This window comes from Thalassophryne amazonica, chromosome 15 (genome assembly GCF_902500255.1).
Source record: "Thalassophryne amazonica chromosome 15, fThaAma1.1, whole genome shotgun sequence".
NCBI classification, from domain to species: domain Eukaryota; kingdom Metazoa; phylum Chordata; class Actinopteri; order Batrachoidiformes; family Batrachoididae; genus Thalassophryne; species Thalassophryne amazonica.
Genome location: NC_047117.1, coordinates 94,589,030 through 94,607,158, shown reverse-complemented (window position 1 = coordinate 94,607,158; position 18,129 = coordinate 94,589,030). Strand labels below are relative to the sequence as shown.

General features: G+C 43.8%; 1 protein-coding gene across 1 annotated transcript in view; it reads right to left on the bottom strand.

Annotated features, from left to right (window-relative positions):
• The window catches only part of pdcd11 (programmed cell death 11), a 42,528-nt gene that overhangs the window by 23,861 nt on the left and 538 nt on the right, over positions 1–18,129 (bottom strand). The window contains exons 3-21 of the mRNA XM_034187306.1: positions 17,885–18,049; positions 13,664–13,825; positions 12,058–12,178; positions 11,785–11,960; positions 11,540–11,647; positions 11,186–11,398; positions 10,949–11,073; positions 10,811–10,871; positions 7,239–7,385; positions 6,890–7,141; positions 6,626–6,751; positions 6,345–6,539; positions 5,303–5,473; positions 5,007–5,220; positions 4,747–4,896; positions 3,603–3,715; positions 2,849–3,342; positions 386–448; positions 31–127 (exon numbers count right to left, since the gene is read on the bottom strand). Coding sequence (XP_034043197.1) covers positions 31–127; positions 386–448; positions 2,849–3,342; positions 3,603–3,715; positions 4,747–4,896; positions 5,007–5,220; positions 5,303–5,473; positions 6,345–6,539; positions 6,626–6,751; positions 6,890–7,141; positions 7,239–7,385; positions 10,811–10,871; positions 10,949–11,073; positions 11,186–11,398; positions 11,540–11,647; positions 11,785–11,960; positions 12,058–12,178; positions 13,664–13,825; positions 17,885–18,049 — 3,153 coding nt within the window. The remainder of the gene's footprint in view (positions 1–30; positions 128–385; positions 449–2,848; positions 3,343–3,602; positions 3,716–4,746; positions 4,897–5,006; positions 5,221–5,302; positions 5,474–6,344; positions 6,540–6,625; positions 6,752–6,889; positions 7,142–7,238; positions 7,386–10,810; positions 10,872–10,948; positions 11,074–11,185; positions 11,399–11,539; positions 11,648–11,784; positions 11,961–12,057; positions 12,179–13,663; positions 13,826–17,884; positions 18,050–18,129) is intronic.

The following is an 18,129-nucleotide window of genomic DNA, read 5'->3' as shown; positions in this document are numbered from 1 at the left end:
TGACACAAAGAAAGCAGGCTTTGCTTGAACCTTTGAGATAAAGCAGATGATTTCTTCCCCGACTTTGTAGCTGCTCAGTTTTTCTTTCGTTGTCGTCTGTTTGAAATCCACACTTTTGTCCAGTTTGCTGGGGAAACAAACGTTAATGAAAAAAGTGACGCAATTTGTAGAAATGACGTCATAACAGAGAGAAAAAGTTCAACTTAAGAAAATATCAACTGCTATCAATCGACAAGTTCAGATTATTAACATCTGATGTTATTAAAAGTGGTGATCATGTCCATATGTCTTTAAAAAGTGAGTAACATAACTAGTTTTTTTTTGTTAATAACCAAATTAATGCGCACATTAACGGTGCAGAGATGTATGCAGTTAGGATTAATACCTGGAAAGGACACTGAGCTCAGGAAAAGTGTAAATAAACCTTGGATGTGAGAACGGCAGGAATCTGGGAGAAAAAAAAAAGTTTGTTGATGACAATTCAAAAACATTTTATTCACACAAAACGTCTCCACTTTATCAGAACAGAACTGACCGATGTACCGCCGGGCAAATTTAACACACTCACTTACTGTCACATTATATACATCTATTGTTTTACATGCTGTCGGTGTTAAACCTACAGTGTGTAGGATTTGGTGCCACCTAGTGGTGAGGTGGCAGGCTGCATTAATTCATTGGTACAGGTCATTCATTTTCTGCCTTTCCAGATTCAGGGTGTGGTAGCAGCAGACCAAGCAGCTCATCCCTGGGCCAAGTTCTCAAACTTTTCATGGGGGTCCTGAGGTGTCCCAAGCCAGTTTGGAGATATAACCCCTCCAACGTGTCTTGGATCTTCCTCAGGGTCTCCTCCCAGTTGGACATGTGTGTAAGACCTCCCCCCTCACCAGGGAACCACCTCAGCTGGCTCCTTTTGATGTGAATTAGCAGCGACTCTACTCAGTCTCTCCTGGATAGTCGAGGTTCTCACCCTGTCCAGGAGTGTAAGTCCAGATACCCGATAGAGGAATCGCATTTCAGCTGCTTCTATCTGTGATCTTATTTTTTCAGTCATTACCCAAAGTTGATGACCATGTGAGGATAGGAGTGTAAATAGAGTTTTACATTGAAAACTTTGCCTATGGGCTCTGCAGCTTCTTCACCATGACAATTTGGTGCAATGTCCAAACATCAGATGTCAGAAACATCAGCATGCTGGTGCAGGCATTTTGTGTAGCTTTCTGCTAATAGCACTAGGCCTAAGTTGTTTTGGCATCACAATCTTAGTCCACATTAACTACAGTAATGGCTGATCACATGTTGAATGTCATTCCACTGCTTCATCAATTCCAAGTTGACAAATGGTTCAATATTACAAAATAAAACACCTGAAAGCTACAACAGGAAGTGTCAGTATTGTTCTGAACCACCTGAGGAGGAGCCAACACTCACCCTCCAGCAGCACCAGGTGAGATCCACCTTGAAACGGATCAACTCTGCCAAAGCAGCTGGACCAGACGGAGTGACAGACTGCCTACTGAAGACCTGCACTAACCAGATGTTCACGGACATCTTTAACCTCTCCCTACAACAAGCTGCTGTACCCATCTGCCTCAAATGGATGACTATTTACTCCTGTGCCCAAAAAGCCTGCTGTCCCAGCCCTCAATGACAATCGCCCAGTTGCCCTCAGCCCGGTCAGCATGAAGTGTTTTGAGAGGATGGTGTTAGCACATATCAAATACAGCATCCCTGCAGACCTGGACAGCTGTCAGTTTGCATACCGGGTAAACAGATCTAGAGAGGATGGTCTCTCCATGGCACTTCACACAGCCCATGGCCCCCTGGAGCAGCCAAACAAGTCAGGATGATGTTTGCAGATTTTAGCAGTGCATTTAATTCTGTTATCCCCATAAACGGGTCCAGAAACTCACCAACCTCGAACTCTCCACCTCACTGTTCATGGATTATTGATTTCCTATTGATTTCCAGGATGGGGAACCTGACATCTGGCACCAGAACCATGAACACAGGCACACCGCAGGGGTGTGTGCTCAGTCCGACACTCTTCACTCACTCCTCCAACACCCTGATAAAGTTTGCCGACGACGCTACGGTGGTAGGTTTTATCAGGGACAACAACGAGACCTGGTACAGGGAGGAGGTCAAACATCTGACAGAGTGGTGTGCAGACACTGATCTGGTCCTCAACACCACCAAAACAAAGGAGGTCATCAAAGACTTCAGGAGCACCAGCAGAGTCTCACAGCTCCCACTACACACCAGCGGAGAAGAGGTGGAGAGGGTGGACTCAATCAGGTTCCTTGGCACCCACATCACCAAGGATCTGACATGGACATTACACACCCACAACCTGGTGAAAAAAAGCCCAGCAGAGGATGTTCTTCCTGAGGAAGCTGAGACTGGTCTGACTCAACAACTGTTCAGGAACTTCTACAGAAGCACCATCAAGAGCGTCCCCTGCCAGGGCTGCACAGTGTGGTACAGCAGCTGCACAGCAGAGGACAGAAAAGATCTTTCCCGGGTGGTGAAGACAGCACAGAGGATTGTAGGAACTGAGCCCCCCCCCAAACACAGACATTCAGTAACAGATATAGAAAACATATCTGTTTACATATCTAAAACTATCCTACCTCACTGAGCATTAAGCACCTTAAAGATTTATTAAGCACTTTTTTGGTATTTTAAGAAGGTCTTGACATACTTTGAAGCTGTTCGGTGTTTTTTAAAGCTGTTGCTGTGTTGTTTTTTGTGTATAGCTGTTTGGAAAGTGCCACCAGAATTTCTTGGCAGAATTGAAATGACAATAAACATCTATCCTATTCTATTCAAAATAACAGGTGATTACCTGTGACTGGTGGCCTCTCGCCCTCCGATGACCCTGGCGGTGACCGTACTGCCCACTTTCAGCGTGGATGTGGGGAAGGAGCCCAAACAGATTTCTGCAGTCTCCACAATCTGAGACACATGCACCCAGCCTGTGGTGCCGTCCTCCAACATCACTTTGACGTACGTCGGTTTGACTGACCGCACTTTACCTCGCACAATGTCGCCAAAGCAATGTTTAGAACCTGTTCCGCTTTCTGACAAACTGCGGCGTTTGGGTGCAGCACACTCCCACAACACCAGGGGGAGCCCCTCCAGTTCCTCACAGCTGGGTTCAATAATGTTTACAGTCAAAGACGTTCCCACTTTCAGCTTCTCTGAGTCCGACAAGAAGATCTGATTTAAGTGGGCGGCTGTTTGGATCACAGTCAAATGTCCTTTATTGTCCAGAGAGATGACAGCAAAGTCTCCGTCTACATGCTGCACTGTCGCGGTGCATTTTGATCCCTCAGTTAACTGCAAAAAAAAAAAAAAGTGACAGAGTGGGATCAAAGAAAAGTAAATAAATGTTACCCTTAAATGAATGTGAAAAACTGGAGAAGCAACAGGACAAAGCATTAAGAAGGCAGCTGCTGCGTCGTTCCACATCACATGACTTGATGTGTCATCAGGTATGAGTTACTGATCATCATCCAGCACCCGCAAAGAAGATAAATAAATAAAACAGTTTACTTCAAGTATTTTCTGCATAATGAAAAAATGTAAGGGCAACTCACGGTCTTCTTTTGTCCTACTAAATGAGGAAGAGTGGACACGTGGACAGAAGAGGACATGATGTCAACATGAAGGACAATCACAGTGACCTTCTGACCTGATGTTAAGGTCACACCTGAACGAGAACGAAGGAAAACACACACAGACACAGGGGATCAATAAAATCTTTTCTTCAAAAATAGACTTGTTACAGCAGCAAGGTTATCAGCAGAAAACAAATAATACAAAAAGGATCACAATACAATGTAATATCAACTTGCAATACTTGTGGAATTGCATTTTTCCAAGTATCTTGATAAGTATCATAACGGGAGTAAAGTTTATTGCCCCAGCCCTAATAAAAAGTTAAAGAAAGAACCACCACCTGGTCCATAAAAATGTGATTTCATAAACACCCAAAGAATAAGCCGAGGCCAGTTCAAGGCTGCTCATTTCCCACCAAGCAAAAAAGTACCTGCCATGGTGACGTTACACAATGTGCACTCAATGCTTGAATGCATTGTTTTCTAGTCACCACAGTCTAACGTGCAGACACATGCTACGCTACAAATACTAACATGCAAAAAATCTTCTAAAACAGCCTCGCCAATACTTGAGCTTTATTACAGTCCTTCACACAGGTATTAATGTCTGCGAACCCAACAAATCACATCACAAAAGTTCACTAAAGATTAGACAAGGCTGCCTTATAAAATCATGTTCAGCCACATCTGACTCACTTGGCTGTGGTTTGAAATTACACACACACGCACGCACGCGCGCCTGTGGGAACGGGCAGCGGAAACTACAGTAGGCATTATATAATATTTGGCCTCGGATACTGTGGACTCTATTTCGGCCTTGGTCTCAGAGACCCAGGACTCTAACTTGACCTTGGCCTTGGGTGAGGTAGACTCGACTACAACACCAGTAGGCAGAGTAAGTGCTGCCAACATGGCAACACTCAGAGCAGCAATTTCTGAGTGTCAAAACATCTTGAGTAAACCTGCTGGTGGCGTCACAGGGGGGTTTTGGCTAAGAAGTGACTGCTGATACATTTGGAATATTAGGAGATGACATTCCCTCTTTTAAAGTTGGGCACTGGAATATGAGAGTGAGAGAAAGCAGCCTTACAGATGACACTTTTTTTTTTCCTCAAATTCGTACCAGTGACGTGATGCTTGGTGGCCAGTATGGAAGCACCGATCAAATCGTCAGAAGTGAAGGAAGCGCTGCTGTCTGTCGTCATATCTACAGTCAGCTTCAGCTTCTGGCCAACACAGAGAGCAGATAACTCCTGACGGAGGTCACTGCCATCTGAGAGTGAACACACAAAGAAAGACGAGATTTGAGCTGAGGCACTATCAAACAAAAGAGGTCCGGTTCTGATGTCCATCCTGCCGAGACTCTTAAATAAACAAACACACCTTTCATTGTCAGCATTTCCGCCACAGACTTTCTCTCCTGCACACCATTAAGCAGCCTTCTTTGGTTGTCCACCTCTGAGAACATGACCTCAGACATCTTCAGTGTGACCAGAAAACGCCGCTTCTCTTCATCCAGATTGGTCACCTTAGCGATGACAGTCTGGCCCACCTGGAAGGCGCTCGTGGTATCGCTGATAAAGTTGTCCGACATGGCCTGAGAGGACAAATTGAAGAAATAAACACACGTACAAACACTTCCTAGGCTAGAGAAGGAAAAGAAGCTACACGTTACTCACGGACTTGGGTGCAAGTCCAACAAGGCCATAGGGAAACTCGACAAAGACACCATAAGACATGATGTTCTTGATCCAGCCAATCAACTGCAGGCCAACTGTGATGTCAGCAAATTCCTTAGCAACCAGGCCTTCATCAAATGACCACCTCACAGTTGGTTTTTTAGTGACAATCTTTGAATTAAGGTAACATTAAGGAAAACAGGGAACACATACTTTGTTTGGCAGGAAAAAAGCATTGTCAGCATTTTGACCTACAAATACTGAAGCACTCCAGATATAGAGCAAGTCACAAGGACCTACAAGACCTGACCTTAACACGACCTGAAGTTTAATATAAAACACACAGCTGTGCACAGGAAACTGCAGTCGTTAAATATCCAGTATTCCAGATGTTCATTTTCCCAGAAAAATCATTTGCTTCAGATAGAAAATCTCTCCACTATGCTCTGGATCCACCTCACAAGTTCTCAAAAAAGATGCATCATCATCACACCACCTTCTACACCAAGGAGAAACTAGTTCCACCACCTGCATGGATGGGCAAAGAAATCCAGGCCCCAGACTTTCTGACGCCTGTCTGCATTTGTGCTGGAGACCCTCCTGTCCTGTGCACCAACTACATTTCCTGTATTTTTGTTCTGTGAATTGTTCTGTAATTTGTGCTTGCTCACAGGGGGTCATTTTGACCGTTGGGGTTTTTACGTAATTATTGTATGGCTTTTGCCTTACAATATAAAGTGCCTTGGGGCAACTGTTTGTTGTGATTTGGCGCTATATAAATAAAATTGATTGATTGATTGATCATGGCCCAAGCAGAGGGTCACCCCTTTGAGTCTGGTCTGCTTGAGGTTTCTTCCTCAGAGGGAGTTTTTCCTTGCCACTGTTGCTCTGGGGGTTGGTAAGGTTAGACCTTACTTGTGTGAAGCACTTTGAGGCAACTCTGTTGTGATTTGGCGCTATACAAATGAAAATAAATTTAAATTGAAAATTGCAGAAATTAGTTCCCAGGAACCAATAAGACAGGGTATTAAAAACAGGATACAACACTGTGTTTGGTCTTGCTGAAGCACGTGAGGTTTGAAATAGTGTCTCCATCTTGCAGGATCTCCCACAGCAAACGGCAGTTGGACATGTGATCAGAGAGATGCATTGTGGGTAAGACAGCACGTATTTCACCAGGAGTGATGACCATCTCCAGACTGTTGGCAGACTTTTTCAGCACTGTAGCTTCCAGCTTCTAGACACAGTGGAATGTTCAATCAGCAAGTGGTGAGATTGATAATGTGTGTGTGTGTGTGGTGGTGGTGGTGGTGGGGGTCTTACCTCCCCCACCTCACAGCTCGACTGGGACGGAGCAGGTTCTATGGTGTCACTCTGCAGTGATGCTTTAAATGAAAGCACCAGTTTCTCGTTCTCTGGGTCACAGTGAATAACTTTAGTCTTCAACACCTGGAACATCAAAAACATCTCAGCTGTCAAACAAACACCTGATGTGAAAATATTCCCAGTAAAATGAAGCTCACAGTGTCCAATTCCATACTAATGACATCTAAATACATCACGACGGGTTTCTGGTGAGGTACTCACCTGCCCGACACAAAAGACCTCCTCTGGATTGAGGATCCTCTCTGAGCTGAGCTCTCTGAGAGGCACCAGGCCCTTGACGTTATTGTAAAAACGAACAATGCAACCAAAGTCTTTGACACACACAATGTAGCCGTGAGACACGCGACCAGGACGTGCATCTTTGTAACTTAAGAACAACGGCAGCGACGACTCAATCATGGCGCTCTTTCTGGTCAGATACAACCGCTTCTTATCCGCTTCTACTGACAACACCTGAAGAAACAAATAGAGAAATTAAGTCCAACATCCAAAAGATGACAAATGTGCTCCAGATTGTGTTCATGTGATCTTCTGAGAGACACGCACTAACCCGACATTTGACTTTCTTGCCCTCCTTGTACTTCATCTCCGGGTTCTTAAGGGTGACGTCACACAGGTGGTTCCTGGGTACCAGACCTCTGATGTGGTCTGACAGCTGCACCATCATTCCATGATGCAACAGGACTGATACTGTCCCCTTACAAGAAAAAAGAAAGAATGTGACACAGACAGACAACAGATGAAGACACAACAAAGGTCAGGTCAGATCTGGAGGCACCTTCTGGCGCTGCATGTCTATGCATCCACACCACTAAGGAGCCGCCCTTGGACCTTATTGGTGCAACCACCCAAGCAGAGCACCAGTCCATCCCTACCGCTGTAAATTAGTCATCTCTCTTCTGTAGGTAGGTGAAACATGGATGTCCACTTAACCTATAACAGTTGTTTAGGTGTCAAAATCCAACCCCTCTTCTGCTTCGTGACACCTGTGTAACAGATTAAGTCTGGCATTGCCTGTTGGGGTGAAACATGGCAGGGACCTTGTGTGCCCCATGGCCACTACAGTAACCACAAAGGCCCAACAGGAACCCTGAACACAAGAGAGCTGACTGGTGAAACGAGAAGTCCTTCAGGACAGATCAGGTGGAGGAGGTGATGGCTTCTGACCCAATGTCTGTGAAGGCAGATGAAGGCTACAGCAGGTCCTTAGACCCCAATCATCTGGTGTTTCCCAGCCTTCGGACCAGGCTAAGGATCTGTGAGGAACGTGTGTTTGTCGACATGCAATGAGACGCCCACGTCTGGATGTATATATTCCACCCAGGAATCAATCAACAGAATCTTCCTTGCCATGATGTCCAGTTGTTGGGGTCCTCAAGACTGAGGTGGACCATTCTAAGAGAAGCACACCACATGACTGTAGAGACACAGCTGTCTTCCCTCACAATAAAAGTAGAATGTCATATTTAAGTCTCTCCAAGTAATCATTCATTTAACACAAAGCCACTCCAGTGGGATCCAAGGATCCTCTGGAGTGACCTGGAACCAAAGACATCCTCAGGTCACCGGTTAAGGTTCAAGTCTTACAGCTATACAGCAAGAAAGCACAAGATATTTGGAAAGACTCTCCTCCATCAACACTTCCAAACATCTCTGTCCAAGGACCTCATGACACCATAAACTCTTCCTAAACGCCTCTCAATCAAAGAGACCGAGGTCTCAGAATCAGGAATGTCACTGCCAAGAGAAATTAATCACTCAACCCGTTTGACACTTTCACCACATATAGATACACTCTGATGGCCAAGTCCAGTATGTCAGTAAAGCCTGGGTCTTAGATTTGATTGAGAACAATCCCAAACCCAGACAGACAATCTGATTTATTACTCAGCTTCTTTAGTGCTGCCATCAGGGTATCCATTGATTCCCCAAAAATCACAGCATCATCCCTGAGGTCAAGATCAGTAAGGCCCCTTTACACAGGATGCCAGCAGCTGTGAGTCTGCTGTGCTGTTAAAATGCTCCCGATCCGCTGACGTGACACGAAAACACCTTTCTGCATAACTGCTTCAGCAGCTCTCATGCGCGTTTTTGTCTCACGTAGAGTTCGTGTGCTACAGATGATGTCACATTTCCACAGAGGCTTTTTTTTTTTTTTTTTTTTACATATATGTTGGATTTTGAGCGGCTTGGCGTTTTATTTCCTCACCGTTTGTGCACACGCACAGAGAGACAGAGAGAGAACAAAACGAGTTAAAAAATTAAATAGTTCCATTTTTCACACTCAGTTTGGATTTATCTTGTGTGTGTGTGTGTGTGTGTGTGTGTGTGCGCGCGCTCGTTTCCCCGTCTTTCATGGGCGGCACCAGCTAAATCTGCAGAATGACATCGCTGGATAATTAGCACCTTTCACTGGACTTTCTATGGATGGAAAAACAACTGACAGCCATGAAAAATAAAAGCAGATTTTAAAAAAATAAATATTGCAAGGACTGAACAAAGTCACATGACTGTTGTTCTCTTCAGAAAACTCACTTTTTTGTCTTCTTGGCGTTCTGTGAGACAAACACTGGATTATACAATTGATGGAAAAAAGGACAAAACTGTGGTGAATCCACAATGAATGTAATGTACCTACTTATATATATTAAAATGTTCCACGTGAGGTGTTTTCATGCAGGTGCTGTCAGGTGCACGGGTGCAGGGGAAAAAAAACCTGCACACATAATCCAAACTGAATGCTCACGTACAAAAACATGGAAAATGATTCATTTAATATTTAGGTGGTTTTGTCTTCCATGGTGACGTTTTTAGTTAGTTAGCGCTACAGGTCGACATCGTAACAGTAATCAAGGCTCAGATTACTTGTCTGACGTAATGCTTCCTTTCAGTGACAGTCAAGCTTCATGTTCACTGTAGCAATCAGAAGCCCAGAATGAACCATCAGCTGCAGGAGAAGTAGAAGGCAAATCTCTCCACCTGATCTTCACTCAGATTTGAACATGAACAAAACTTTCTGATGAACTCCTCGGACACCAGCTGACAAACAGCTTATTTTGCACTTTATAAAATGAACTTTATTCATAAAAAATCATGGTACACAGCCTCGATAATGCTCTCGTTGGCTGTGATACTGAAATGATATTGTTCTTTTTTTCTGAGTTCATGTCCAAACTGGCATCAATCTGATCACGTTACAGTTAGGGATGGGACTAATCTGATCCAAGATTGGTATCGGGATCAGATACCGACGTAATTCACATATCGGAAAATACTGATCCAACCCGCGACATTTTCCGATACCAGAGAAGAGCCACTGTGAATCCTCTCAACTGCTGTTTGCTCTCTGTTTGTTTACTGCTGAGTGGGAGGAGGGCAGAGGGAGGTTTTTGAAGCCGGGCTGTTTCAGAGAGCTCTCTTCTGCAGTGTTCTAGCTGCGAGTAGTGGCAAATTTCTGCCCGGCTGTTGGGTTTAAATTGTCTGTTCATCAAGCACAGATTTTCCAAAAAAATTAACTGAATTGTTGCTGAAAATGTGTTCTAAAAAGTTAGCCACTTCACTGTCTCGAGGCTGTAAAACACTATGAAAAGCTGCTCTGTGTGCAGCCGAGGAGGACCACGAACAGAGATTCTGTCTGCTGAAAGGGAGAAAAACAGCAAGAGAGAAAGAAAAAGAGGGAGAGACAGAGGGAGAGAGAAAGCAAGTGAGAGGGAGAGAGCAAACAAGAGACAGAGAGAGGGAGAGAGATAGAGACAGAGAGGGACAGGACTTAATTTTTACTCTAACACATGCTTTGACAATGTAAACATATGTCTCCCATATCAATAAAGCTCCATTGAAATTGAAAACTGAGGAGAGACAGACAGACAGACAGAGAGACAGTGAATGCTGCCTTTTATCTTTAGGTCTATAAGAATAAAAGTACTTAATTCTTTCACCAAAACATCAAATCAAGTCTTTCATCTTAGATACACCTTCTGGCAAATTGTCGCTGAACTTTCAGGTCTCCTTTTTAAGAAAATCCTCATATAAATTCAACAATGATGATAACAATAATATTAATGCAAACAGAGTGGTTTGAGCAGCTGTGTGCTTGGAAATGAGGTGACCCTTTACTCTTACCTCCACAACTTCACCAGCCTGAAGATCGTGGTATCTGTAAAAAGGCTTCTCAATCACACTCCTGGAAACGGAACATATACACATCATCAGAGTTAAGTATGACTACACAATAACATGACTTAGTTCAGTGGATCATACTTGCGCAGAGTGACGAAATGAATTTGGTCCATGAGGCTAAAATCTAAGATCCTGCAGGTGTGTTCTGGAAGAGTCAGGACTTTACAGTCAGCAGTCGACTCCGCAGATTCCTTCAAGTGATTTTTCTATCAAAGGGGAACAAGAACAACAATAAAATTACTAAAAGGCAACTCCCAAAGATGTTTGCAAAATATTTTCTCCTTCTCTGAGTTAAAGTTGTTTCTAACATTGACTCACATGCACAAAAGCCACATTGCTGTCAGGCAGCTCCAACACGGCTCCAGACCTCTGGTGCAGAGTCACCATCTTGCAGCCATTAACCACCTCACCAATGCGATCACCACCAGGTGGCGTGGTATTAATCCCGTTTTCAGGGTGAACGAGGAAGCTGCGCAGACTCAAGCCCACTTGACGGGTCGATGGCTCCACATACAGCACAGACGCTTGGACCTAGAAGGGTGGAAAATAAGAGTTAAAACCACATGTACAGAAACAGTAACTTTAAAGAAAATATGAATATATCAGGGACAGATAAAAGTGCTGCATGGCTTCACACATAACAACAGGATCCTTCTTCCTGATCAGTTTTACCTCATCTCCCTCAGTATAGCTGGACACATGCTCTGGCTCCATGTGGAGAAAGTCCACGTGGCCACTAAAGTCAGACATGAACTTCAGAAGCAGACCATGTTTGGTCACCTACAAGCAGATGGGTGAAGATGGTCCAGATGAAAAGCAGTCATGACAGAATATACAATTGCAGGTGCAGACGGGCTCCTATACGGTCTGAGAACCACATTCATGCACACTGAAGGAAAACGGTTTGCTCTTTCTACCTTTTTGATCGTGGCTTTGACCAGAAGCCCGGGCAGCAGGTTGCCAACGTTCCAGCCGTGCTGAGACTCGCTGTAGGCCTGGCTGATAGTTTGGTAAATGTGAGAGAGACGAACCACACGTCCATCATTCTTTACCTCTTCCACTCGCGGAGTCACATACTGACCCACTTTCAGCTCTGAAGATATTAGAACAGAATATACGAAAACTGAACAGCTCACCAATTCAGGAAAAAACAAAACCTGAGGAGATGATCCAAAATCATTTGTAAAAACCTTCAAGATTGTTGTGTTTGTCTTGAGCCATTTTCTTTGGCAGGAGGCCTTTTGTTCCGCTGACGCCAATATCGATGATGTAGACGTGATCCTCCACACTCGCCACACACCCACTCAACACCTAAGTCAAAACACCGTTCAGTTATTAGCAGGTTAAAAACTTCTAAATAAAAAAATAAAAGCTGCTCAATTTCAGTTATCAAAAAATAAAAACAGTTTCAGTTTAGTTATTTGCAGACAAAATAAATAAAAATACACAGTACAATTTCAGGGGTGTGAGGGGTCACAAAAGCCACGGTTTGGATCGGATACGATTTTTTTTAAGCCACGATCAGCTACAAATCAGCGAAAAAAAAAAAAAAAAAAAAAAAACTACTTAATTTTTCTTTTTAAGCCCAACTTAATGAGTAATAAAAATAAGGAGACAGCTTAGTGTATAGAACTGTTGCCTCACAGATACAAGGTCTTTGGATCGCTTCCTGCCTGGGCCTTTCTGTGTGACGTTTGCATGTTCTCCCCGTGTTTGTGTGGTTCAGTCCGGGTGCTCTGGTTTCCTCCCTTTTTTTTTTATTTTGATTTGGAGTGCCTTTTTGTTGGAAAGCTGCTGTTCTGGGGGCTTTCGTCAACTGGTTCGGGTTTTTTTCGGTTATATTCCGGGGGATCTCTCACGGCCTGGCAGCTGTGACGCTGTGATGGAGGAGGGCGAAGGGTGAGGTGCCCCTCCCTCCTCCATCACTGTATGCCTACCAGCCCCCCATCAGGGGGGGCTGAGATATCATTAGATAGGAGAGAAGGAGGCGGGGCTTCTCCCTGACAATGGAATACTTGAAACACACTCGACTTAAATCTGTGTCGCTCTCTTTAAACGCTGCTCATTCACTCTACAGCCGGAACAGGTGTTTGGAAACTGGATCCCTTTTTCTTCTTCCTCCACAGTTTTCTCTCTCGTCACTCATCTCTTTTGTGGGATGTGTGGTCCTCAGCTATTTTTTTTTTCCTTTTTGTCCCTCCTTCCTTTCCTCTCCTCACGTCACTTGCTTGACACTGTTGCTGGCCTCCCTCTGGATTTGGGGTGTGAAATGCACAATCAATGAAATGTTCATGGACTAGTGTAAAGTTTTTATTTTTCCTCCCCATACAGAAATTGTAGAGTGTGGAATATATATATATATATTTTTTTTTTGTTGTTGTTGTTGTTGTTCGGGGTCACCACAGCAGATACAGCCAGATCCGCATTAGTACACTGAACACAAATATAAACACAACACTTTTGTTTTTGCTCCCATTTTTCATGAGCTGAACTCAAAGATCTAAAACATTTTCTATATTCACAAAAGACCTATTTTTCTCAAATATTGTTAACACGTGTCTAAATCTGTGTTCGTGAGCACGTCTCTGCTGAGATAATCCATCCCACCACACAGATGTGGCACATCATTAGACAGCATGATTATTGCACAGGTGTGCCTTACGCTGGCCACAATAAAAGGCCACTCTGAAATGTAGTTCAGATGGTCACCACCTGCCACCTGATAAAGAATCACAACACCACTCGTGCATAGAAACATTTATTGACCCAAGAACTTATGATGCGATCTTAACTCACCATGCCAGCCTTCAGGGAAACTGCCGTGAGAGCCTTGTTCACATCCTTCGGATTGATTGATAGCTGGATGCCAACAGAGCCTCCATGGCAAACTCTCAACTGGTCCACCACACATCGCAACACCATGCCCGGGAAGAAAAGTTGTGGCAAAGTGCAAATCTCCTGTGAGATAAAGATTCACCCTTAAAAGATCATTCCACAGAACAGGGCATGATAAGAAAAGCTCTGTGACCTGCAAACTTTTTATTCACCCTAGGGACACAAAGTAGTCCTGAACCTTGAGAACGCAAAGCCCGGGCCGGTACATAATGTTTAATTAGGTCAGCTAAGTAGGGAGGTGCCAGTCTGTGAACAATTTTACAGACTAGTTTGTTCGGGGTCGCCACAGCTGATACAGCCAGATCCGCATTTGTACATTGAACACAAATATAAACACAACACTTTTGTTTTTGCTCCCATTTTTCATGAGCTGAACTCAAAGACCTAAAATCTTTCTCAAAGAACCTTAAAATCTGATCTCACTGGGACAGGAAGCCAGTGAAGAGACACCAAAATGACAGTAATGTGGCTGAACTTTCTGCTTCCTGTCAAAAGTCTGGCAGCAGCATTTTGAACCAATTGGAGACCCCTAATGCTGGACTAGAACATTACAGCCATAGACAGGGTGGGATGAATCTTTGCTATATTTCACAGGTGGAAGAAAGCAGTCCTTGTAATATCTGTAATGTGGAGGTTACAAAGGACAATGTAGGATCAAAACTTACCCAAAGGTTCCTCACGGCATCAGTGTGATGTATGACACACAACCCTAGGCTAAGCATTAACTGGTCAAATTGATGCCAATGTCTCACTGGACCAAGAACCATCATTTCAGTCTTATCAGAGTTTAAAAGTAGGAAGTTGCTCGACATCCAGCTTCTCACTGATGCAAGGCAATCTTCTAAGGATTTTATGTGAATGAGATTACCAGCAGTTATCGGCATGTATAACTGAGTATCAACAGCATAGCAGTGAAAGGTAATCCCAAAATGCCGCAGTATGTGCCCAAGGGGTGCTATATAAAGGGAGAAAAACAGGGGGCCTAAGGCCAGGTTCACACGGCAGGATATATATCGGACCCGATCTTCCCCTTCTGACAATCTTAAGGATGCCCCAACAATCGTGATGACGCTAAAGATAATCTTATCAGATATTCCTCCCGTTTGTGGTGTGTTCAGAGCACTCTGATCTGCTCGGAAGGGCGTCAGGAGCGCTCCGATCGCAAATCAGGGATATTCAACATGTTGGATTTTTTTGGCCCGATATCGCAGTGTGTGTTGTGTCCTCGGACCAAAACAAGCTCACAGCCTGCTGAATGTGACATTCAGCCAATCAGAAAGCGAGGTGACGGACGCACGGAGCGGAAAATAAAATCAAAACAGCTGTCCTGACTTACCAGAAAGTCCGGTGGTCGCGCTGTCTCCACTCCTTTAAAGAACACCTTTTCTTTTTCTTTTTGTATTGTTTTTTTCCCCTCTGTTTTAAAAAGTCCACAAAGTACCTCCGTTTGTTTACTCTGAGGTCACGTTTAATCTCAAGAGATTTTGCGAGATTTCCTGTCTGAGCTGTGAATGTTTGTGTGTGAAATCTGTTCGTGTGTGGTGGTGTTGTCCTCACCGTGTGGCTGCACACCACACACTGTACAACCAAACTTGTCAGATCCACGATTTTTTATCTTCACATGTGTGGTCTCTCAGGTTTTGGAAACCTAAAGATAATTTTAAAATCCTGTCGTGTGAACCAGGCTTAAGACAGACCCCTGTGGAACCACAAATTTCATGTCACTAAGGTTAGAGGTAGTGTCCACGAGCTGCCGTGAAACCACTTTTTCCAGAATTTTAGAGCAAAATGATAGATTTGATATCGGACGATAGCTTTTCAATACACTAGGGTCAAGATTAGGTTTCTTAAGTAATGGTTTAATCACTGCAGATTTGAAACATCTAGGAACAGATCCAGAAGTTAATGAGAGATTAATAATTTCCAGCTCAGTCGGCCCAAGAGTGGGCCACAGGTCCTTAAACAGTTTTGTTGGTCTCTTCCTGACAACACAACATTCTACATGAAGAAAGCTGCTCCCAGCATTCCCAAATGGCACCAAGGACCTTCTCTGTTTCGCTTCTGATGCATAGTCCAAACGTATGCAGGTAGTTTAGAAAATGCAGCATTGTCTTTGTGTTTTTACCTTTTGTCCACATGAAAGCTCTTCTTTAGGTCAATAAAAACAGAGCTGTTGCAAAAATCTGGCCAAAGACTACATTTTGGAAAATGCCGTTTGTGACGTAGACAAGGAAAACAGACCTCTGTCATTTATTTTGTAGGCTTCTGACTAGCCAACATAGCTATATGTGGGGTTGGGTATTGAAAACCGGTCGATAATTGTTAAGAAATTATTCAATCCACTGACATCAATAAACTTTTTGCTTAACGATTCCCTTATCGGTCCTTCAGAGTGGCCATTGTTTTTGAGGATATTTATTGGGAAAATGATCATTTCTCTATGCTGATTGCAGACCCTGTAGTGGGTCTGTAATCAACTGCTTCTGCAGTGGCTCTGCTTGAACCAACGAAGCAGTGCTCAGACTCGCTGCTTCGTTGTTTCTCTGCTTCGCTGCTTTTCAGAAGCAGCAAGTCCACTTCTTAACCCCTCTCAAAGCCATTAAAAGGTGTCAATCATGAGTCACCTTTGAGTGGATTAAAGTTGCTAACTGGGACTTTGTCTTGTTGCAGGCAAGAAACGAGAATCTTCCTCTGTTCCATTCGCACAACTCCAAACGCTGCACTGCTCTCTGCCAAGTCAAGTAAGAGTCTGGGTGGAATTAATAACTTCAAAGCAAATCACCATTTTAAATCAAATGACACCTCTTTGTAACACAGACAACAAACTACAAAAGACCAAAATGGGTTTTTTTTCCCTCCAAAAATGAGATGCCCTGCATTCTTTATGACTTACATTGATCCTGACTTGCAGGCCAGCAGGCTGGAGTTATATTTGTCTCATTAATATCTGAAAGGAAATGCTTTTGACAAAAACTACAGATTTTGTTTATTTCTATTTATGTCCAGAGATCAAGGATCCAGTAACCAATTTCATATTTATTTACTTTAAAACTCAATAAAATGTTCTTGACAGAAAACCTGTAAAACCTACTTTTAGTATACAGAAAATTCACAGGAGGTATTGATAAGGAATCTGATAATGAGATTGATACTGGCATTGATATTGATCAAATCTTATCAATACCAATCCCTAGCTATACGTAAGGTAATGCTGCATTAATATGTTGACTGTAGAAAAACTGTCACGCTGTTCATCAGAACAGAATTCCTGATGTCTACAGCGGCAGACTAAGTGACGAAACGCAACCTTTTTTCAGCTGCTGATACTTTATAGGCAACATAAGGGGAGGTGATGATCTAGTGGTTAAGGTGTTGGGCTTGAGTCCAGAAGATCATGGGTTCAAATCCCCACCTGACTGGAAAATCACTAAGAGCCCTTGGGCAAGGCGTTTAATCCCCTATTGCTCCCGGTGTGTAGTGAGCGCCTTGTATGGCAGCACCCTGACATCAGGGTGAATGTGAGGCATAATTGTAAAGCGCTTTGAGCATCTGATACAGATGGAAAAGCGCTATATAAATGCAGTCCGTTTTACCATTTAACATAAGTAATTTTGTAAATAATGATCTGAACCCCTACATGAATTGATGGGCAGGGATACACATAACTGGTGCTCGTGTGTGTGTGTGAGATGGAGGTCAGCAGGAGTCGCTGTGCATGTGGTGGTCAATAGGCCTCACTCCCCCGACAGCCAAAGGATACTCTGGCCACTCAGGCCAGAGCCAGGGTTTTAGCCAACTGGTCAGAGCAGCTGCCTCCCATGCTGGAGATTGTGCATTTGCGTTGAGTCAGTCACAACACAATGCAGACACAGATAGAGCAGGCCACTACATGTGGATAAATGATGTGTATAAATGACATCATTTGTACACACAAGCACCTGAGCACCAGTTATGTTCACGCCTGCTTACAGACTGTTTTTGTTCGCACTTTTGTGCCATCGGTCTCTTAATCCTGATGCTCACTGTATGTCCTAAATTGTTCAGAGAGTCTGGAGAAAGTTTCACTTAGCTTGTGCTCTGCAGTGAGGCCACCCACGTTTTCTGTCCCCACCACAGCCTTACCTCCAAGTCATCCACCTCCAACTGCTCACTGAGCAGCGCTGTGTATGAGTCACCGATGTTCCTGATGCTGAGGTAACCCTGCAGACCACTCGGAAGACTGACCACCACAACAAAGTCCATAACCTCCTTCACACAGCCCAGCACCAGCATCCCCTCCTTCACATACTGACAAAGACAAAAACAGGAACCCAGAGTTACATCACCGTCAATCGTTTAAATGTGGAACACACAACACTGATCACTTT